We start from the raw sequence: 24560 nt of genomic DNA on the forward strand, positions 1-24560 counted from the left end.
TGTTGCAGTATATTAATGACTAACCTCGTATTGTGGATGGATTATCTCAGTTGTTCTCCTGACTGAAGTTTGGTCCGTTTACAGCATCCTGCCATGCGATTGCATTTGTCTCTAACCATGAAGAACCTTCACGTTAACTTTTATAAGTGGAAAAGTGTTAGTGTTCGTCCTCCAGCTTCACTGTTTATGTTATACTAACATAGCTGTGTCGCTAGCGATCACGTAGCACATCATTATATACCAGCTAGCCCAACTTCAGTAACCCTACAAACATCACTGCTGTTTAGTTTCCTGTCTTCATTTATGTTGGAAGTGATAGCAGAGCTGTACGTTTGATTTTTTTCAGAAATCTCTCAGTCAGAACATGCAATATCATGCTTAGGTAACTAGCGAAACTAGCGAGCTAACTTCTGCTAGCTTCCTGCTAACTTCTAACTCCGTTAAATGTAATAACTTTTGTTTTCATGGATGCCTGGAAGTTAAACTTTATAGTTACACCTGGTAAAGCAGCAATGCTGATCGTTTTATTAAAGATGAAAGAATTTAGACAGTTTTTAACTCTAAGTGATGCTGCAGTGTTGTTTGACCTGAAGTATACGGAGTTTAGGACCCAGATTACTCCCAGATTTAAGAGCATCTTAGTCCGACAAATACGACAATAACAACGGCCGCTTGCATGTTCTGCAAAAAAAATGTGCTTTGTTGTGTATCTGACGGACAAACACCAAACCAGTTCCACATCACGGAAGTTGCACCATTTTTACAAACCAATTCTGGTTCATCTGTTTCACTCAACAATCGGCCATGTGCGTATGAAAACAAAGGCACCGCGCATGCGCGTTTTACTCCCATTCTATCGCGATATTTCATTTTCCTATCGTTGCCTAACATTATACCGGTATTACCGTGAACGGTATAATATGGCCCAGCCCTACTAGAAGGTAAAACTCATTTTCCAGTGCGTAGAGTTTCATAGTTGACAAAGAATCTAGACTTTCCCGTGCATATCAGAGGCCATTTACCGGAGTGGAGAATTTTCCCCAATTCCCACCCGGTGGCCATATAAGCACGGGAGTTATAGTAGAGAAGGAGTGATTCAGTCAAGGGAGAGCAGCAGTGCTCACTCGGCCTGGGAATCTGCAAAGCTCCTTCTTGTCCAAAAGGCAGTGAAGAAGAAAAAAAAAAAAGCCAGTTACGGTCCATGAGCGTGGATACCACAGCACTGAGGTATTTCTAAATAGAGCCATGTTGAAGCCACATGAGCTCCACATTGTTCCCCTCATTATAAGTTGTGGAAAGCGCAGAGGGGCAAATTTCACAGTGAGAAGGTTTACATTAACTTTACATTAAATGTGATCACTGCTCCAAGAGAAGCCAGTTGACAGGATCAGACAGCCTTTAATTACAGTGCTGAAATATTTAGCGGTCTGAGATGAAGTAACTCGGCTGTAATGTGTGCACAGCACGTGAGAGAATCAATATTCTTACACTGATGCAGCCACAGAGACCCATAATTGCAACACTTCAGTGAGCAGTCACTTTTTAAAATACGCTGATTTCTCACAATTTTAGGGGATTGGACTGTGTTTCATATTAGTGGTGGGGTTCTTTCATCTTTTTTTGGGGGGGGGGACTATGAAATTGACTTTCTTCCTGTTGGGAATACTGGGTAGGAAATCAGACTCACTCCAAACAGAGGTGCATGTGGCTTTGGTTCAAAAGCAGCATGTTATTGTAGGTAGGAGCCCACGTGTGCAGTTTGCATGGTACGAGCTAGAGTAATAAACTCTGGCAGCTGTGTTTGAAAGTAGCAATTAAATCCCTGCTGCCAGAAGGTGTTCATTGTTAGTGGGAGTTGTCGGAATGAACTTTGACTCGCTTTTGTTTGTTCTCGAAGAAACATGGCAGCCCTTCAAGGCTTCAGTTAGGCAAGATGGTGGCTCTAGCTAAAATAAATGGCATACAAAAGGCAACAGGCATACAACTGACATGATGCTAATGAGTAGCTGGTGTCATCAGTTTAGTTTAGCATATTAAGAGGCCTCAAACGAAAGTGAAAAAAGTAATTTTTGAGCTGATGATGATGCTTTCTGGGGACATGATCACTGATGTTTTTCACCTACAAATTCTAATGATATTCCAGTCAATAGATTTTAAGTTTTACGCTAAAAATACCACACAGTGTATGTTGCCATCATCACTAGGTTTCATTTTCTTGGTAACAGTAATGTCCGTATATAATTCTACAGTAAGGTATAAGCTCTTTCACTGGACTTTGACATACACGTCACTAGCATGTCCATAAAAATCACCTAATTCAACATTTCACATCCTGTTCGTCAAGAAAAATCCCTCCAAAAGCAGGCAGTTTTAATCTGAGATACCCTCTCTGTAGGCAGAAAATGTTCTCACTGTGCAGCGAAGAGTTACAGTAGCTGATCTGTCGTATTTCAGAAATCAGTGTGTTTGCTGAGCAGCAGAGGCTGAGGAAGTCAGGCGACACCTGCATGGAGCAGCAGCACTCGCAGAATGACTGCCTCGCTCGATTGTTCCGCAGTTCAGAGCCATTTCCTTAATCTTTTATAGGGACATAAAGTTGTAGAAGGCTGCGCTCATCCTTTTTAATGGTAGTATGCAAGAAAGGGTACAGTATGAAGAGTGGAAGGGCAGCTCATATTTTTTGCAACCCTTTGAGCCTCTCATCCTGAACTTCACAGAATAGCTTTTGAAGATATTCAAGCCCACTTAGTAAGGATACCTCTTGAGTTCTTACACACAGGTCTGTACTCACTTGAAAAAATAAGCAAGTAAAAAATCTTTTCAAACATTACAAACTTGTATTGTGATGAATGATTATTTCATGCATTGCAAATGTGTGATTCATTAATGAGATGTCAAATGTTTTTGAGTCTCTGGTGCAAAGAAATGAGCAATTCTTTGGGCAAAGAAGTCTGTGTTAGTAAGTTATTCTTTGGTGTTTGTCGTTATGCTATGATTTGGTCAGCAGTAGAATAAAATAAAATAAAAATCTTTTAATTGCATTTAGCAGTGGGTTTTAGTTGTTGGAAGGCCGTGATCTTTCCCACAGTGCATCATAGAGCGAACATCCCTGGTAGCTTGACTTGGAAACCATTCTCGCTCCAGCCACCCATCTTATGGGGGCGGGGGGAAGGCGGGGCTTGAGCCCCATGGAATGTACTGTATGCCTTTCTGTGTCAGACAGTTGTTTGTTTTGGAATGGGAGACGATGTGAATCTGAGCCCGATGCACCCACATGCTGTCCTTGTGCTCAGGTTGTTGAGGGTGGGGGCCTTTCACCTACAAGGGCAATGTGATCTCATCCTTCAGGGGCAGTGAGACATTTAAATGCAGGGGAGGGAGGGAGGGAGGGGGTTGGGAACAGCAGCAAGTATTTTTTCCGAGATGTCAAATTCATCAAATTTATTTTCTGCTTACCAAAAAAATCTCTTAAATATTCTAGGCACATTGGAAGGAATAATTTTGAGCAATTTAAAGGTCAAAATGGCAATATAGGCAGCATTTTGATGTCTCTCATACATACAACTGTAATCTTCAGTTACTAGATCAAAAGTGGATGCTTATGTCATTACGTGATGAGGCAACTCATAGAGAAGTTGATGCGAAAACTCCATAAATGTCAACTCCAGACTGTTGCTCTCTTTCTTATTTCCTCTCTGTCGGCCTCACTCCCACCCACACATGCTCTCACACACATGCTCACAGCGACTGTAACCCACCGCAACTCAGCTGGAATAGCTCCAGACCTTTAGGGCTCAGAGAGAGTTTGATTTGTGTTGACTTCCTGCAGGAACTCCCCCTCTCCTCAGCCCACAGCTCAAAGACTATCAATTAGTTCCTTATTATGATCCCTGGGAGGGCAATAAAAGTTAGAGTGGGTTCAAAAGAGCACAAAGGCAGGCAGGCAGGCAGACAGACACATGCCCCCCCCCCCCCCCACGCACATGTGCGCGCGCACACACACACTCTTAACCTTTTTTGACCAGTCAGTGTTAGAGGTACAGTTGGACATCCTCACTGGCAATCCTGTGGGTGGCTGTTACTGCCTCTCCTTCCTATTTACATTTTCCAAACAATGTTCACCGCCCACATACATGACTCACAGAGACCTGTTTTCTGTCCATCTTTGCTGTCAGCTTGTTAAACCTTCAGCAGGTGTTTGTGGGACCAGTGTGATGTTTGGATGTGTTGTGCTATTGGGGGAACATATATCATTTGCTTTGAGTATTTGAAACAGTAGCTCAAGGTAACTGGTGGTAGAGGTGAGAGGTGTATTTGAGGTTAAAAAAGAATAAATAAGCATAATAATTTATTGCTAGTTATCACACTAAAGCTGCATTTTGTGTGTTGTTTTTTTTTCTGATTTCCTCTACACTAAAAGTTCTGCCAGTGTGTAATAATTTATCTCAGTGCTTCAAGGTATTATAAAATGTCCCTCGCTGTAGTTAGATAAATTATCATAGCAACGAGCAGCCTGGTTATTAATTGTAACTAGGCTGCAAGTATTTAATAAACTCAGAGGAAATACTCCTGCAGTTAGCTGAAAACGGCAAACACAATTTCAGCCTCTGCTGCGGAAATTCACAAAGCAGATATAAATCATGCCTCATAAATGATTGTCCTGAAGGAAAGGTTGATGTTATTGCCCCCCCCCCCCCCCCCCCCCGCCTTCAGAACTGCCTTCATTCTTCATGGCAATGATTCAACAAGGTGCTAGACACATTCCAGAGATTTTATTCCTTATTGACGTGATGGCACTGTGCAGTCGCTGCATATTTGTCAGCGCTATTGGAATGAGATCTGGTGACTGTGGAGTCCATTTCAGTACAGCGAATGAACAGTTGTGTTGAAGAAACCAGTTTGAGATCATTTGTGCTTAATGACATGGTGCATTATCCTACTGGAAGAACTGCCAAGAAATTGTCCCCCACACCATCATACCCCCTCCACCAATAGCCTGAACTATTGATACAAGGCAGGTTGGTGTTTTGCTGCTGTAGCTCATCTGCTCCAAGGTTTTGATGTGTTGTGCATTCAGATCTTCTGCATAGCTTGGTTGCAATGAGTGGCTACTTAACTTCCTGTTTCCTTCCTATCAGCTTGAAGCAGTCTGGCCATTTTCCTCTGACCTCTGATGCCAAAAACATCAAAACTGCTTTTCTTTGTGTAAACCCTAGAGATGTTTAAGTGAGGAAAACAACACTTAGATCACATTTCTTTCTCATTTTGATGCTCGGTTTGAACTCTATCAGGTCATCTTGCATTAAGTTGGTGCATGATTGGCTGCTTAGATATTTGTGTTAACAACCAGATGAATGGGTGTGCCTAATCAAATGGCTAGTTGAGTTTTGCTGTGAATCGTGCTGCTTTTTAATTGTAGCAAAATCTTGCGGCTGTTTCTGAAAGGACTGACGATTATTATTTGTGAAGGATTAATTAAGTGTGATTCAGATATTATGACCTTACTAAACAGAATTGAGATGGTAACCAACTGTTGGATTTTTAATTACAGAATTTTTAGATACTAGTTTCCTTTATTGCGTTATTCTAATAATTCTCGCTATAATACTTTGCTCTATGCAGATAAAATCATCCCTTTCTGCAACAGTCTTTTGATTACGGGTGATTTATTTGTTATTGTGAAACTAACTACTTAACTGCCCTCAATTAAAGTGGATTTATCCTTAATTTTAAGGATTTAAACTGATGCAACAGGTCCCAGGACTATTACTTAGACTTCTTGACATTGGAAATAATGCCTCCACTAAGTGAATCTTTGCCTCTTCCTCTTCTTCTGCCTAAGGGTGTAGGAGGACCGCCTCGTGTGCTCCTCTCAACTTGCATTCCCTCCTTATTTCTGCTGTTTTTGTCCTGTCTGCTGTGATGAAGTCCACGATATGAAGGAGGCAGTGGGAGAAAAAGAGAGTGGGCTTGGTTTGTCGACAGGAGGGTGAAACAGGGCAGAGCACGGGTGCTGCTCAGCAGACTGTCTTGCTATATTGACCTCCTCTATTGAACTACAGCAGGCCAAGTAGAACAGATAAAGTAAAGTCCAGCAGGCCAATCTGCCATCTTTACTTTGTTAATTAGGGATTAACACACTATTTATTTCACTGTGTCTTTCTTACACACACCTGCCCTATTATTGACTTCCAGGACAGAACCAAGCCGACAGCGCGCTCCATAGAGTAAAGCTAATACAGGATACACATGAAGAATGTTGATGTTACAACATATTTCAGTAATCATGTAGTAAATTAGGACTTAAGGCTACATAGAACAATAGTTTTCATGAGTGCAGCCTATACATCCTTAAAGTTACTGATAGATGTTGTTTTTCCTATTTTAAACCCTTTTTTTCTTTAAATCACATATTTTTTTTCATCCCCTGCTTTCACTGCAGAATAAATAAGAATGGCATTACTCTTCTCATGTAGCTGTCCACAAGAAAGCAAAGAAGTGTGTTTTAAGATTTCAGTCTAGCATGTCTAAGTGCTTCAAAGCCTAAACCCTTGCTGTGGAAAGCAACATCTTGAATGCTCACATCTTTTCTTTCCTTTTTCCTCTTTTTTCAAAATTTCTGTGACATGTGCATTACCTCACAAACACCCTATGAACTAAAGAACGGTAATACAACTTATAAATATAATAAATAATATAGATACACAAGTTATTCTCAGGCAAAGATGACGAATCTTATTACGTCTCAGCTCTGTGGCACAAGACGGCACATGGCAGGTTTCTAATTTGCAGCTATTTTGCTAGAAAGATGTCAAAAAGTGAAGCATCTCCATGCAGCCTAGATGACATCTAAGTACCATAATGTCTTCCAACTGCATGCTAACAAAGTACGGCATTAGGATTGCCAGTCTCAGATAATTATCAAGTTATTGTCGGTGCATTTCCCCACATCCTCCAACTCTGAAACACAGCAAACCTTTAAGAGCCACTTAACATTTAAATTTGTCCAATAATAAATCATTAATATGATGTAGTGTAAATTTGCTCCCTGAAACAATGTCTAATAAAAGAAAGGAAATGTATTAAGCTGAAGGAATATCTGAAAGTGGCTAGTGTAAGTGCATATACTCTAGACATTCTGATTAAATATTGAGAAGGTACTCCTGTAAAGCACAAAGACGTGAAGTACAACGACAGTGCTTGAAAAGCAGAGTTTTTTTCCCCTCTCTTTGGTAGTTCTTTTGCAGGCACCTTGCAGTTCTGTGGTATACTTAAAAAATTGTTAAGAACCAGAGAAAGCGTCAGACCAGCGAGGAAAGATCTGAGACGTTGTCTGTCTGCTGGCCCCTGTGCACTTGTTTTCCACATTTTCTTCTCTCTGAAGTTGGTGTTATGATGTGTGTGTCTGTGTATTCGTCTCGCGCCTTCAAGATGTGAGGGCTGGATGAGTGTGTGTGTGTGTTCCTGTGTTGGCACATGCGTGTGTCCCATGGGCTCTTTCATGGACACGCATATGCTTGTGTGAGTGTCTGCATTCCGTTGAGGAACAATATTTCCCCTGGCCTGAATTGAAGTTGAGCTAATATTTGTTGTGTTTGGGGAGAGAGCAGTGTGTCAACAGTAGAAAGTGAGGACCCAGGCACAGATGAGATGGCTCCATTTCACCCATGTATCCTCTAATTCTTACTGTCCCGTCTCTTATAGAAAAAGAGAGGTGCAAATATGCCTTAAAAACCCTGCTAGACATGGACTTAGCAATTTTTGACGAGCTTTTAGCAGGGCATCCTGAGGCTACAAACTTCTCTTCAGCAGTGGCTTATTGCCCCCTTGCCTCCCTCTCTCTTTTCTCATCCTCTCCCTCATTTGTTCACCACTACCCTCCCTTTTATCATCACTCTCCTCTGTCATTGCCCTCCTTCTCTGTCATCTGTTTTGCACAATCCTAGTCTCAAGATCTTCATGCAGTCGTTGGATGTATAGGTTAACCAGACAGAGTGACAGGAAAATGCAGCCGGACAGACCTCCTGCTGGCCTATTAGTTCATTATCAGGCAGAGGTGCCAGATACAGCAGCTCTTAACAACTAATAGAGCATACATTGCAAGCCACTACCTCATTACAGCAGCTCGCCCTCCTTTTTGCTTGCCTTCATTTGCTCTGTTTTTGTCGATCCCTTTATCTCTTTGCCTTTCACTGTCTGTGAGCTTGGTCAGACTGTGTAGGATCTGCTTGTTAAGGTGTCCAAATGAGATTCTGTGTGTGTGTGTGTGTGTGTGTGTGTGTCTACAGACAGTGCCCTTGTGTGTCTCCGTTTATGGGAAGACTCTAGTTATTCACCGTGATGATAAAAAGGTTTGGATAGTTCTATCAAGGCCGTGACAGAGCCGATTTTCTCTCAAATGAATAAGACAAAAAGCCAGCAGCTCTATGGTTTGGTATTGAACCTACATTTGGTTGGTGTAAAGGGTCAAGTATTTTATAACTCTTGATGAACAGCAACCTCTGAAGCCACAACTGTTTACTTTAGTGGCAGTGCCAACCTTCACAGGGTACTGGTTATACTACACGATGCAACAAGGAATGTATAACTGAATACTTCTTTCTTAGAAGGCCAACTTTTTATTTGTAACGGAAAGATTATGGTTCTCAGAAAAGTAAATATTCTCGTTGTAAAGTTCAAAAGATTAGTAATGTCAGTGTGGGCATGGTCTGGATTAAAGTACAAGGCATCGCCTCCACTAACACCAATTTGACTTGCTGCTGCAGTGAGACTCAGACAGACCTTTTGCGCTATACTATCACACGACGTTGCATGGCCATTAGGGCTGCCACGATTAGTCGACTAGTCACGATTACGTCGACTATCAAAATCGTCGACGACTGATTTAATAGTCGACGCGTCGTTTGAAGCTTTGTAAGATCCCAAAAGACGCAGGAATAAGTAGCAGGATTTAAGAGTGTAATAACGGACTGAAACAGAAGATGGCAGCACTGCATGTACAAGGATGCCAGCTGCCGTTAAACCCCGAAGAAGAAGACTGTGTCCCAGAATTCATAGCGCGGCCCATCGCGGCCCTGCTCAGTTTCCGACAATGGCGGCAGCTAGTTAGTTTTAATATTACTCTTATTATTCTTTCTGGGCCACAAAATAAACGTTTAACATATTTTCAGGCGAGAATGTAGCTGTGTAAACCTCAAATATCTGCTCAGTTTATCAAGACACCGCATATTTTCAAAAGCGCTCCGACGTTTTCGGAGACGTCTGTTACCCACTAGCTCCATAGCGAGCCGGGGGCTAGGTCACTAGAGCCGTGAGAACACCGGACTCTGGGCAAATCGTTTTCAAACCCACCGCCGTCTTTCGCTACTCAGGTTAAACATGATATATGAGTCACTTAGATAACTTACAAATGTTATTGTTTGGCTTTTTTCAGTATTTTATTTGTTCCTGAGTAAATCGGTTTGTCTGAGATTAAAGTTATAGTTTTTACACAGCTGAATAAACGTCAAGCAGACAACTGATTATCAGAAGTGTGAGATGCTCAAGAATTTACTCCAGTGTCCTGTTATATTTTAGATAGCAAGGAGTTTATTAAACTTCACCGAGACAATCTGCAAATTTCATTAAAATTTAATAAACTATCATCTTGTCTTTATTTTTAGTTAGCACAGACCTTAAACACTTAAAGCTGTAAGCTAATGATAGTTATATAAGAGCAGATGCTGCTGGTGCAATAAGCTGTAGTTTTACGTCCAATGGATGATGATCTGATTAGTCGACTAATCGCAAAAATAATCGGTGACTAGTCGACTATCAAAACAATCGTTTGTGGCAGCCCTAATGGCCATACATCAAAAATTGAACCAGGCTCATATCAGGGCATAGGTGCACGCGACTGTACCCGAAGAAGGCAGGTATTCAGTACTTCTATTAACACCAAGCAGAGTAAATAGCACCCTGTGAAAAGAGTATACTGATATTGCTTTGGATTATAGACTGAATTACTACTGGTCTAATTTTTTCTTTTCACTGAAATTTTACATTAGTCTTCGGATTTCTTATTTCTTATTCTTACTTATTTCCAATTTTTCTGATTTAATCGGTACTTTTTGAGCAAAAGGACAGTATATTGGTTTCTGGGTTTATAAGAAGTAATCTTTAAATTGATCTTTTGCTGTGTAATAGATGGCTTTATGAAATTGTTGCTAAAAGTTGCTAAGTTGGATAGTTCCTATTAGATCCTTATCACTACCCCTTCCTGCACTCAATCCTTTTTACAGCACTATGGGACTTTTTAGGTAACTGTTGCTTAGACTAGAGCAGCAACACAACAGTGAAGCAATGTAATTAAAAAAAAGTGGGCTTCTGCAAATCTGTTTGGTAGCTAGTTTTTGGTGTTTGTCCTGCTTTAGCTGGTAGCAGATTGATGTCTGGGTCAGCGTAAAGCCTGTGATAAGGGCTAAAAGCAGAAAACAAACTGTAAATGTCACTGGATTGATAAAGAGAAAGAGAGCAACGTTTATCAGGCCTGTTGTGTCTGTGCACACTTTTCTGTGTTAGTGATAAAGTCAGCTTTATCAAGTTTATATTGTGTAGACTCACAAGAACGCATGCTTTTTAGTTTCTTTGTCTCCCTGAGTGTCAGTCGCTGAAGTTTATCGAGGTCAGACCTTTTCGTCCTCTCCGATCTGCACTGATTTTGTGTTGCAGTGAAGCTTGCACAGTTGATCCACTCTAATCCAAAAGCTTTGTTTACACAGTTTTGTACCTACATGTCTGAAATATAAAAGGGAAAAAAAGTCTCTACATGTCTGAAAATCTCGAGAGATTTTCCTGTCTGCTTTCGAGAGATGTGAGTGTCACTACAGTTTGATGTAGCCTTGTTGCAACCACCGTAAGCTGAAATTCTTCACAAAAAATTATTTTACCGTGTATATAGTATACTATCACAAAATATATAACAACAATTATACCCCAAGATTAAAAAAAAACAACTATAATTAGCTACTAAAATGTATATCACTTTTTGTTTTATTCATTCAAGTGTTTAACAATGTGCTCAATTGCTCACTCTAATATGTGTCTTATGTGTATTTAATTAATATTTATGAATGCTTGCATACATTTGTAAAACATGTATACTTATGCATGTGTGTGTGGCCTCAATCTCGTTAGTGGTCTTTGTCACTATTTAATCTGTGGCCTACCTCCTTTCGGTCTATTGTGCCTATATCTCCAGTGCATAAAGGCCTATGGACCCGTGGGGGAGGGGGCTGTTTGGAGGAGAAGAAAGGTTAAGATAAAGTTGCTTTGAACAAATTCGCTCTTTGATCAGGTGGTTCACTGGTGAAAGGCCTTTTTTCCACAAGTCAGTTGTGAGAGGAGAGATGGATAAACGTATTGTTCTGTTTCATCTCCCTTCTGTCTTCCTTTATCCTCTTTCACACTGCTGTGTAGTCCCTGCCTCTTTTGTTATGGAGAGTGACTGTGTGGAGTCGTGAAAGAAAGGCCAAACACATATGTGCACACAATGACTTAAAAGCAATGTGTTAGAATGCTTAGTGTAATTGGAAATGCCGAGAAACATCAGGAATGCAACTGAAAGGAAAACTTTTCCTGTCTCCTCTGCTTCCTTTAATTCATAGAAGTAAGAGCGTTTAATAAGCCAAAATGCTTGAATGTTTGTTGCTTTTAAAGTGTTTTTTGTCACTACAAGATAAATACTTTGCATTTTTGACTTCTGAGCAGCCAAAACAAGCAACTCAAACAAGCTGTGTTCAAACACGGAACATGTAAAACTGGTATAAATGAGAGGTTTTGGCCAATTTTCCTAAAAAGAAATAAAATAACAGACTTCGAGACAAGCCAATTGATTTCCTGCAGTCTAACCTGTTTTCCCCCCCTTTTATCATCATGAAAATATCTTCAGGGCAGACGTGGAGCTGTAGCAACCAACTAAATGGTACAAAACACACAGATGCACAGCAACTATGTATAGGGGGGTCTTTTGAAAGCAGGGCTATTGTTATAAGAAGGGGCAGGACAGCCAAACACAGATTGGCGAATGGGACTTTAATACATGTTGCCATGGACACATTTATAGCTAGTCCAGTCACACACACTCAACACAACATGTACATAGCAGCGTCTAACATACTCACTTACTGATATTTTTCCCAATGTCCACCTGGTGCTGGAAAATCTCTTTTCTTATCTTATTTCCTGTTAGAATTTCAACTTAAACAGCACGTCAGGAGGTGCTTTCTAAACACACATTCACTGTCAGACCGTGTTCTTTTTAGCCAATCACTCCATTAAGCCAGAACACAAACATTCCCACTACACTGGGCTGTTGTCTAGGCGATGATGCTGAGAGAGAAGCTACATGTTCTGACTGGTTAGTCATCTGTGCTTCATTGAAGTAAAAAAAAAAGAACAGGTGTCATCTACTCCAGCAGTTTAGTTCTAGTGATGCCGATGCCAGTCTGTACAGTTATGATTGATCTGTATCAGCGCTTATGATGAGCAGATTGGTAACAAGTAAATTAATAACTACATATAAGATTTGTATAACTACAGATGTTGGGGAAATCTTTTTGTTTCGCATGTCGGAAAGAAATAAAACAAAAATAAAAAGGTATCAATCTTAAAAATTGTTTACTGGCTGGGCTCTAATTTTGTGACAATGTTATCACGTTAAAGGTAGTGTAATTCTTGGCTGCTTAAGCTTAAACAAAGGGTGATATGTTAATGTATTTTATGCATATGCTGTGTTTAATATGTTGAGAATTCCTAATTCGCAGTGAAGACTGCAACCTATTATTTTAGTCTTTGTATTTCCTTCTTCAGAAATTTCACTGATAGCAGTTTTGAGTACAAAGGAGGTGTTTATTTCTGGCATTTAAAACAGTAAACAGCCAAGCCAAAGTGTGCTAAAAGCAGAGTTACTAATGATTTAAACGGTACAAAAATAAAAAAAGCTGGACACTAGGTTTTGATTTAAGCTCGTGAATGGGTGAAAACAGGATACGTGATTATGTGAAACTCCTGCATGTCAGCAGTAAATCGGATGTATAAAAAAGTCGCATGAGTCTTCAACTCCTTGTTATCTTGTTATTTTACAGATAGCACAAGCACCCAAGATTCCCTCACAGGCCGATGACTTATACCTGGATGACACAGGCTCAGGAGGGTACTACCCTGAAGATGATGATGACTTTAACTCAGGGTCTGGCTCAGGTAAGACATTTTCGCACATGCTGACGGAGTTGGGTGAAGACGCTCACTTACAGTCTTAGCAAGTAATCTCTCAGAGGCATGATGACATCCATTCTCCCGTCCACTGCTTGTAACTTTTCTGAGCTCTGAGTTGTTTTGTTAGTTTTTTTTATTAACCAGCAGACTTGAGCTGTGTCATAATTTCTTCCCCCCTCTTCTCTTTCTTTAATCACCTTCCTTTCTCGCCTTTGTCTATTCTTTGTTCGCTGCCTCTCTCTCACTCGATTTTAAATTAAGATTGCCTTGTCACTGAGACTGCTGTGGGCAAGTGTGCAAATTTTACGTGTCTTTTTTATTAGTTCTTTGCTCTGCTCGCCTTAAGCACCTTTATAACACTCATTCCTTGGTCAAAAGTAACTCTATTTTTGAAGAGAGTTGTATAAATCCACAGAGAAAAGGTCAGAGTAGGTAAAAGGAGCGCAGACTGTGATCAATAACCCATTCAATACTGTACAGAGTGTATATCCTATTATTCTGCTCTGCCACTCTATGTTCTATTGGAGATTAAAACTGCAAATACATTAAAATGAATTCCACCAGTGTGAAATTAAGCAAGACAAAGTGTGTAATTCCAGACATACTGATATAATGTAAATCCATATTTTACCTCTTTGCACCCACATATCATAATCTTTACATTTTATTCTGTATTATAACATCCAGTGAAACTAACTTCCCATTAAGGATGCAGCAGGAATTACACTGACCAGATATGCGTGTTTCTTCTAGGTGGTGGTGAAGAAGCGATAGAGGAATCAGTGACTGTCACTATGGTTTATATCGAGCCCAGTGTAGGACAACCTACCCAGGATTCCACAAAAGATTTCACCCCGAGAATGGACACAGACCCGGTTAGAGAAAAATCCGGGAAGAGCATACCAAGGAAACCATTCACAACAAAGGTAAGATGTCACTTATGTCTGTGCCATAGAACTTTTATAGCACCAGACAAGAGTTTAGACGATAATGTTGCAGTTGGCCTCAAAGTGGGTGGGATTGGCAGCTGTGGTATAGGTGGGAAGGTGGGCCGTATACCAATCAGAGGCTCAGTGGATCGCTTCCCAGCTCCAACTGTCCATGTTTTGAAGTATCCTTGGGCAACTGAATCCCGAGTTGTCCCCAATGCAACATTAGAGTGTGAGTATGTGTTTGAGTGTTAGATAGAAGTGCTTAGGTGTAGATAAGAGCATTCTATGAAAGTGTGTATGGTGGGGTGAATGAGACTTTGAGTGATCAAAGTTGAGTGGAAAGGTGTGTCATTTACTACTCCCATTGTTTTAACTCACTTTGCTAAGCTAAATGCCGTTTGGGTGTTTAATTATAGCTTCAAGACATGCTCCTCAAGTACTTGCAAGGAAGCAGAAAAGATTATAGCCCTAAAAATGAGCTATTCCTTCAAGGAGACATTAAATGATTAAATGTCTTAAGTGTTTGTATCTGTTGGGATACATAGAAACACCACCAGGGATGCTGCTGGTGGAAAATTCTTGCTATGAGCTCAATTTTTTTTTCTAAGCAGCTATATTTTATAATGCCACTTTGTGACTCAGTCATTTGTAATCACGGTGGCTCATCTGTAACTGTCATGACTCAACAGAGAGTAACACAGTACCTCAGTATGTCTTTAGCTGACCCAGTATGCCATGAAATCCTCTATAATACCAGGAGCTGCGAGGTTGCTTTCAGGATAAAGATCAAGTGCTCATGTCAGATCTCACTGTTTTTGCCCCATTGCAAATTATGGAGGATTACATCTCTCTTGGACATAAGCACATATTCTGGAAGCATCCTAGATTTCATTTCTGTGTTGCACTCTTACTGTAACATGCTGGATACTACATCTGTTTGGGATTAGTCGTCAAGGTCTCAACTCCCTAAGCCTACCTGGACATGTTCCATTTTTTCCCTCTTGCCACTGTCCTGTCTTAGGCCAAACGTGCTGGCTCACTTCCATTTTGGCACCTTGCACACTTCTTACTGTTGTTTGAAAAAATACATGGGCCCAAATAGTTTGCCTAGTTTTCTAGATGCTTAAAAAAAACCTTGGGGTCACTGGCTCAGTTTTTGTTGCCTACTTTTCCAGGGGATTCCACTAATCTCTTTGGAATATCTGGATTTGTTACATTTTCATCTTTATTCAGCATTTTTAGATTTCACTGGCCAGATTACATTTTAGCCCCGCCTCAATTTTTGAGTAGACAGCCGTACTAAAAATTAGTTTTTCCTCTAAAAGGTAACTATTTGGGAAAATGCACACATTAGTTAGATGACCTCTCATGTGTCTGAGCTAATACTAAAGCAACAGCTAGTTAGTGAAGCTTAATATACAGCATAGACTGATTACCAGACGCTACAATAACATGTGCTTACCTCTGAAATCGTATATTTTCCTAGAAGCTTTGCCAACACTGTAAGGTTTCAAGGAATCAGAAATTGTACACACAAACCCTTAACTATCAGTTTTTCTCTTAAGCAAGATAAAATAATTTGCTTGGTCCTCCAGCTGTTTCCATTCTTTATGTGAAGCTAAGCTAAATGGGTGCTGGCTTTAATTTCATAATAAAAAATATTGGACATGTTTGAGCTTTTTATCAGTCTTTTTCATTTATCAAAAGTTCAAAGCAGGAAACAAAAAAGTTCCAAAAATATTAAACACATTCTTTACATCTGGGAATGAAACCTCAAATGGATTTGGCCATCATGCCAAGAAAAACATATGTACCCACATCCTCTAAAAGCAAAAAAGGACTATAGGTGGATGGAATGTGAAAGTTAGCAGTAAATAAGCTTGCCCTTAATTTTTCAGCTTCTTTTTTTTAAAAATCAACAACTTTCTTTTGGCTCTTCCCCCACCTTGTCTTCGCCCAGGCACCAGTGCCAGATACAGAGGACACGCAGAGGACTAGCACGACTAGCACCCCCAGCTCACCTCCAAATCCCGTTGAGGTCCACACTGAAAACCTCTTCCAGAGGACGGAGGTGTTGGCAGGTATGTGTCGTAGTATGCCAGAGCAGACACCAAACCAAATATACAGTGCTGTGCAAAAGTCTTGAGTCTTTCTTTTTATTTTGCTTCCAAGGAGACAGACTTTTTTGGTTTTTTGAGGGGGTGGGGGGAGTTTCTCAAGTGGTCTTGAGAAATAGTTCTTAAGGTTTTCTGATGGTCTTTCAAAGCTTGTATTTGAACATTGGCTGCTTTGTGTGTCACTTTAAGCCCAGTGCTTGTATGTGACCATTTTCAGAGGAATGTTTTTTGTTGTTAAGCCACTTAACACTGACCTATGAGTCCTTCAAGTATAGAAAGGGGACCTAACTTGAGGGATGAAGCAGTGTTGTTTCCACACAACAGACAACTTAGTAAAGAATCACTTTTAAATTGTATCTTGAGGCAGAGCATCGTTTGTTCCTATTTTGTTACTTGAATCTACAAAAACTGTCAAAGATAATACATTTTGACATGCATAAAATAGTATTTTTGCGCAATCAAAGTGATTCCCAAAGAGCTTTTATGTTAGTTCAAAACCATACCTGCATAGGAAGACACAATGGGACACAATTAGTCGTGGATTGGCCTCCACAGAGTTCAACCTTAACATTATTGAAGTAGTATGGGATCATGATGACAAAGAATGGAACAAAGGGCAGCTAACATCCAAAGAAGAGCTTTGAATGTCCTACAAGAAGCCTGGAGAACTATTCCTGAGGACTGCTCAAAGAAATTAATGCAACGCTTACCTAAGAGAGTTCAGGCTGTGTCAAAGAGTAAAAGTTGCTGGAACAAATACTGATTTTTGTTTATTCAAGCTCATTAGAATTGTAAAACCTTGACTTAAATTTCAGAGAGTAGGATTATATAGTATTCATATTTGTTTCAGTGTTTTTGATGTGCCAATTTGTTAAGTCTAGGAAAACAAGATACCTATTTTCCCAAAGTGTTTGTTCAAACGTTCCTCAACATCATTATGTTCTTTCATGTGTTTAAGTAGTCATTTATCTTTCCATCCCCTCAGCCTTCCTTCATAATATGTTACGTGAGCATATTTTCAACAAACAATCTCTGAAATCTCAGTAATATTATCCCTGAAGTCTCTCACCTGAACCAGAATAGCTGCTTCATAAATGTTCCTCTGTGGGACCTTGCAGAGTTCAGACCATCGTGGATGTTTCAAGTGTGTGTTACTCGGTTTGAATACATAAAAGAGGATGGAAAGGAATATTTCTGACTCAAAACCGCCGAGCTCTCTGATGCTGTATCTATCTCCATGTGTGTCTGAGGGAAACCTTGATTGGCACCTACTTTGCTGCGATATCCATCTGGTGTTGGCAAAATGCAGAAACAACATCAACAAGGACAAATCAGGACAGCCTCAAAGACTTTTCCTTTCATTTCCCTCCCACTGATCAACTCACTTCATCTTTTGGCATATTGCTCTTGGATTGTGATAGGAAAAAATATTATTGCATGCAGTCTTTGGATAAAGTCTGAGAAAATTGAAATATACCTGGTCCTCTCCCCACTTCCCACCCCTGCAAAAACCCACCATCTTTTGCTCTCTTCTCCACCTCTTCTCTTCCTCTGGATTATATTCATTACTTTTCGTTCCCCTTGTGACTTCTATAAAAAAATAATTGCCCATAATGTAATTTTCACAGTTCTCTCTGTATTGCATTACTGCTTCTTGGAGCTCGGCAGTTGGGTGTGTAGCAGGGTCTTTACCCCTGAGAGAGCAGGGCTAGTCAACAAGTGGAAACCTAAGGTGCAGCAGAGGGCAGATTGTAGCACCAGGAGAGACCCTAAATAGATTTAGGAGCTATAAAGGAACCTCATGCAGGCATAATTGAAAGGGAGGGATTTCAGGGTGGGTGGATTTCATTCAGAGTCCCCTTATGGTAGCCTGCTATTAGCCCACTGGTGCACTGCACAGTGTGTCCTCCACAGAAAGTCTAACTTCTAGTATCTCTAAACTACATTTCACTATCCTGAATGGATATTTCTGAGACATCTTCCAGATCAGCATGTATTTAATGTATAATACAGGATGGCTGCTGAAAATGTGAATTCATCAGATGGTGGAAAAATTTGTTTCAAGCTTAAAAAATGAAAAGCAGTCACAAAAAACATGATGTAGTATAACAGCGAAACATCCTGTACCTAGTTCAAAACCAGAAAACACCAATGGCAAAGGAGTCTGAGAAAACAGGTCAAAGCCCGACCAGCACATTTTGTCTTTATCAGTCACAGTCATGGTGGCGACCCAGAGGAAGGCTTCCTTATGCTACATACATCAATAAATTTGCTCAAGAAATTCCTACTCATGGAAGGCACTGTCTTATACTCACTTTAAGAAAGAGACTGCTTTCTTTGTTGGGATACATAATCACATCCTGCAATTTTTCAGTATCGTAGCTGCTAAGAAATACCTCTCCCAAATAGTCTAGACAAATTTCTAAGCTATCTCTGCTATCTTTATATATCTTTCAATATTAATACAATACAGTAATACAAGTAATGCAATTAGTACAAGACGGTAGTAATACAAAACAATGCAATTTCTAGTGAAGTTGCAGTGCAATTTTTGGTTCTTTTGGATTTGGTCTGAGGCTTGCTGCTAAAAAGAGGTAAAAGGATTAGCAGTGGCTAACAAAGTTGAAGGCAATGGAACCAAAAAAAAAGTGGCTGGCAATATTATAATAGAATAGAGGTATACTTAATAAAATACAACTAATAAGTTTGCCACTGATATACTTAATAAAGTGGTTGCTGGTGTGCCTAAAAGTACCTAGGTAGGTAAACTGACCGGCCGTTTTAAATTTCACAACATTAACATTGTACCAAAAGAATACTGGATTAGGGGGAGGGTGTGTATGTAAACTGCATTCTGGCTCGGTGTCTGAGTTGCTCAGTTCAGACGCAGGATCGAGTTAAAGCCTTACCGTCCCGTTTGGTGTTAATGACCTGTTTTTGTTTGCTTTCCCTCGCTGTATTTATTTGCCTGACTTTTGATGATCTAGCCAATGCCACAGGCTTTTTCCTGTAAAACCTCAATCGGCAGTCACTGAACGGAATATAAACCTTGCTGAACCAACAGCAGTCGGGGCCAACAGGACTGTGCACTAATCAAGGATTGGCGCTCGAATATCCTGCTAACGTAACGCTAAATTTTAAGCTCAGCAACATATTGAAAGAGGTGAAAATATACGTTAAGAAACTCTTCGACTCTGTATCTCCTGAGACAAGTTGCAGTTTTTTTTCCATTGACGTGAAGTAACCGCATTAGTCTGAGCAATCATTCGTGAGGGTTGTTGCCTGGTTTCAACACATTTAAGCCATCAATTTTCATCATTGCTGTTGAATTGCATTCATGCTGAAATTTGCTGCAGCAGTTCCAGAAACAGCTGTTAAAGCAAACAGTTGTGTAACTGACTGCATATGATCGAGACACAATTAATCTTAAAACGTATTATTTTACACACACACACACACACACACACACACACACACACGACATTGATTTGAACTTCCAGCATTGATATTCATTCTCCATTCCTGTCTTTGCCTCTCTCAGCTGTTATTGCAGGTGGTGTTATTGGCTTCCTGTTTGCCATCTTCCTCATCCTCCTCCTGGTGTACCGCATGAGGAAGAAGGATGAGGGCAGCTATGACTTGGGAGAGAGAAAACCCTCCGGCGCAGCCTATCAGAAGGCTCCAACCAAGGAGTTTTATGCATAAAACCCGCTCTCCCCTCACCAGTTCGACAAAATCACGAAGGACTGTCAACAGCACAGTCCAATAACAGAAAACCTGCTTAAACATGAGAAACAACAAAATGTTTTAAAGTTGATTAAGGTAAAATAGGAAAGCTTTTGCGTAGAGTAATGTAATTACGACCTTTTCTTTCTTCTTTTTTTTTGAAATGAAAACCAAGCATTTCTCATTTAAGGCATCTGACTATATTTAAACATTTTGTGTATTATTTGAAAAGGCTGAAAAAAAATTAAAACAGGATGTGTAAAGATGAGGCAACTGACCGCTTCTGTTTTCTGTCAGAGGAGCTGTTTTTCGTCACTGACTACTTTTAACTGTAGCAGTATGTTATTTGTAAAGGAAAAAAAAATTAAAAGTGGAAATAATTGAATATAATTATTCTGTATCAAACCTACTTTCTTTTTTTTTTCTGTTTTTGTCCTAGCATGTCTGATGTTGATCTCTAAAAGGTGTATTACGTTAATTTATCTTTTTCTCTGATGTTTAAAAAAAATGCCTTTGTAGTTTTAATGAAGCTCTTTGGTCTTCATATTAACGCTGTTAACGGTCAATGTAAATGTTCTCCCTTCAGGTTACAATGTTTATTATTTGCTCTCACATCAGTTTTTTGGTCAGTGTGAGCGTTTCATCATGTCTTGTTTATTTGTATGTTCTGTTCTCGCTGTAGTCTCTTTTCTCTTTTTTTTCCAAACGCAGGAATTCGTCTTTAAAAGAAGAAAAACATGTCAGGGCTCAAGGAAATCCACAAACCTCTCTTCTTCTTCTTCTCTATTTAATTCATTCTCTTTCCATTTTGTACATTCACTGCTTTTGCTTTCCACTGTTGTTGTCCAGCTGTGCGTGCGTGCGGGGGGGAGTATTACCTCTCCGTGGCTTCTTGTGTTTTTGGCCCATAGTCCCCCCCCTTTTCTCCTCCTCCTCCTTGATGGGTCCCTCAAGTTTACTGACTGCACCCAAATTCTGCTAGCAGACTTTAACCTTTGCATTTCCTCTCTGTCTTTCTGTTTTCCCCCAAATCACCTCACTCGTACCTTCTTTATAAACAGAGTACAGCCAGTTGAGCTGTCAGTCCTCCCCCTCCCTGGTTGCCTGGTGTCATTGTCTGTGTCCCATTGTAGGTACTTTAGGCCCAAAGATTTACTCAGTGAAGGCGAGCTACTTCTTGGACACGAGGCTGGGGCCCAATCCTCACATGCAGTGCACATACTTAAGCAGAAGACCTTTGAGAAACCCAGTTTCTGATTCATAGATACATAAGGCTGCACAGAATATGTAAAACAGTGTTATATCGGAATAGTCTTTGACAAGACACCCATGTTGAGGGCTATTTTTTTTTCCTTTGGTCAGTCCTTACATTTCTAAAGAGCTTTCTCTGAGAGGTGAGGTTGTTTAGCAGGTTTAAAAACTAAAGAAGTTGTTTTGATGCCATTTTACATCTCAAAATCAAGTCTTTTAAAATGCCACATGTTGGCTGCTGTAGGATGGCCATGTAGCTACATCAAATAAAAACGGAGGTTATGGTCACATGACGGCAAGTCATAGTTGTCTTTTCCTTTTAATGATACATCTGCATTAACTTGCTCTTAAGAGACATTTATTTGTCAGGCAGGTTTGTGAAGTTGCCTTTTTTTTCTTTTTCTTTTAGATGTACAGTAATGTGAAGTAGATGTAGTATTGTCTAAACTTCTAACACCACCCCCACATGCAGCTGTTCATCCCTCTACCTCTCCATCCCTTGTGTTTCTCTCTTCTTCTTTCAGTCTCTCTGTGATCCTTTTTGTTGTCTGCTTCCTTTGTCTTTTGTTGTAATAGGACCTAAGTTACTGAACTATACTGAAAAACCCAAAGACTCAAAGTATTTTACTTCCCATACCTACTCCCCTACATCGTGGCCACATCGTGTCATTTCCTCATCTTCTTTGTCTTCTTTCTTTTTCTTTTACCTCCCCTTTTTATTAGAGACCTGACCTTTGAGTCCAATTACTTATTAGTATAAGAAAATAAATATAAATATATATATATAAATGTATATTCACAAATGTTTTAAACCTTCAAAGTGCCTACCATTTGGAAATGTACTTGCTCAACGGGAGCACGTGTCGGGTGTGTACACAGAGGAGGGGTGTAAGCGACTTGACTGGCGTTCTTTGAGCATGGATGACTGTAATGGTAACTTTTTTTTAGTCTTACAAAAGCTGACAGTATTGTACCTATAAGTTGAAACAACACTACTGAATAAACATTGTGGCCTAATATCCAACTGCTTTTGCCGTCGTCTTTTAAAATTCCATTTCCTCTTGAATCTGTTGGTTGTAAGAATTTTCAAATCAATAGTAGCAACTCCTCACAGGCAATTAGGCGTTTTTGTTGTTTGTTACCGAGTGATTTTTGGTTTCAGGCAATTTACTCGGCTTTTCAAATATGACAGTTTAGTGGGTTTTTCTGTCTCAAATGATAGTAGATTCAATATCTTATTAGACAAACAAATTTTAAGGGCGTCACGTCACGTGACCTCTGAAAATTATCAGCTTTTTTCTTGACTATATTTTTTATTGAGTAAGATTCACTCTATGGACAAAAGTACAAGGTCTCCTAAACATTAGACCTCTAGAAGCTGCTTGGCCATGGAAACTCATGCAACGAAGTTCCCGGCACACAACTATCATGCTGATGATGACAGAGATGGTTCTGATCTGCTCAGGGCTGAGTTGCTGTCCTTCCTAAATGCTTCCACTTTGGAAAAAATTACAGTTAATCATGGAATATCTAAGAGCAAAGAAATTTCACAAATTCACCAAGGATTACCAAAAGTTGAATTCAGTGAATGGTTTAGAACAACCAAACATAACAAAATTTCATAATAAAAGAAATAATTAACTTCATGCAGATTGAGGGAAATGGTGTTTATCTTCTCTCACTGAAACGGCTAAAAAAATAAAGGGCTTTGGTAACAGGTAAAAACAATTAACTGAAAATGACTTATGAAAACAAAAGCATGTGCAACAGATATATTTAACAAAGTAAATGTACTTCTGTCATTTTCCAGTATCTTTATAACTTCACCAGAAAGCAAGAATTTTCTGTTTTCCCCGCTGTCTCCGTAATTTTGCTTGTAACTGCTTTGATCTTCTCATTGCTCATACCGAGGCTGCTGGCTCGTGCTGGCTCTGAGCTCTGCATAGCTTTAGCCACATTGCCTTTGTTAGCATTGGCTCGTTTAGCTGGGTGACGGTAATCTAAGTGTGACATCTGCTGCAATTGCAAACATTTTCATGATGGTGCCTCTAAGACTTACTGTGTTTCCACTCAAACAAAGGCTGTGTAAAAACTTAATAGCAATACATAATAATATCATGTTGGAGTAATAAGAAAAATTAATTCCCAATAGTGAAAACTTTGGTAAAGTTTGTGATGTTATTCAAGCAATGTTTTTAGTTTTTCCCATTTCAATCCTCAGAATTCCAGCAACTTCACCAACTTCAAGAAGCATGCATGCAACAAAAAAGGATGTAGCCACTGAGGCATGACCTGCTGATTTGTTAACAATTTTTTAAGCCTTAAAGGCCAGAGAATTATGACTTAATCCAACTGCTGGAAAACTAGCCTGTGGTAATGCTACATCGACTCCAAGCGTGGATGTGAAAGCGTGTGGGTGGTTGTCTGTAACTGGTGTGAGCCATGTGATGGACCGGTGACCTGTCCAGGGATTAACCTGTCGTTTGCCCTGTGATATCCAGGATAGGTTACAGCCGATGACCTTTGAGCATCAACGTCTCAATACTTCCTGATAACAGTCCCTGATAGCAGGTCACGAAAGCTGAGTACTATCTCTCCTCTGGTTGAGAGTCGATTTGTGAAGGGAGGCAGCTGACACATAAACAGAAAACAAAGAAAGCACAATATGTTATACAGTCAACCATATCAATCACACCTTTCCATTTTCAGAGGGCTCTTTGTTATTTTAGCCCATATTTTAACATTTATGTAAACATCTTTGAGCAAAAGTTTCTCTCGGGACCTTTTGGCAAATGATACAGAAAACAAATGCCTCGCTTCAGGTTCAATAACATTCTGCTGTTTGTGTACCAGTTAGACAAACAATTTAAAACACGTGTTTATTTTTTGTTACTCTAAGCTGCCTAATTGCTGCCTGGCTCAGGTCCATATTTAACATTATGGATATAAGAGGACAAGCAATCTTCTCATCTAACTCTCCACTTACTGGTAGGCCAAATTATTCCTTTGAAATACAGAAAAACTGAAGTTTAACTTGCTGGTGCATCTGGCGTGCTTATAATGGCAAAAAGTGTGTGGCTTTTAGTTTATCTGCTTTCAGTTTTTCATAAATATCTTTAAGCGAGAACTTCTCCTGGGATCTATTACTGAATGTTTTGTCTGAAAAGCAGACGCCTTTCATTAACTACCTTAAAAAGTGCTCATTTGGCTAATTATTCAAAGGTAAGCTTTTCTTTCTGGCTTACTCTGAAGCACAAGATACCCCACAGCAGAGCTGCCC

At 39.8% G+C, this 24560-nt stretch overlaps 1 protein-coding gene across 1 annotated transcript in view; it reads left to right on the forward strand.

Annotated features, from left to right (window-relative positions):
- Positions 1 to 22296, forward strand: part of sdc2 (syndecan 2) — a 56896-nt gene extending 34600 nt beyond the window's left edge. The window contains exons 2-5 of the mRNA XM_085346493.1: positions 13125 to 13239; positions 14008 to 14180; positions 16147 to 16267; positions 19845 to 22296. Of these exons, the coding sequence (XP_085202619.1) occupies positions 13125 to 13239; positions 14008 to 14180; positions 16147 to 16267; positions 19845 to 20008 (573 nt within the window). The 3' untranslated portion in view covers positions 20009 to 22296. The remainder of the gene's footprint in view (positions 1 to 13124; positions 13240 to 14007; positions 14181 to 16146; positions 16268 to 19844) is intronic.
- Positions 22297 to 24560: the final 2264 nt, after the last annotated feature.

The sequence above is a fragment of the Diplotaxodon limnothrissa genome, linkage group LG22, assembly GCF_057381915.1.
Source record: "Diplotaxodon limnothrissa isolate DT_005_m linkage group LG22, D_limnothrissa_male_GT1.1, whole genome shotgun sequence".
Classification (NCBI taxonomy): domain Eukaryota; kingdom Metazoa; phylum Chordata; class Actinopteri; order Cichliformes; family Cichlidae; genus Diplotaxodon; species Diplotaxodon limnothrissa.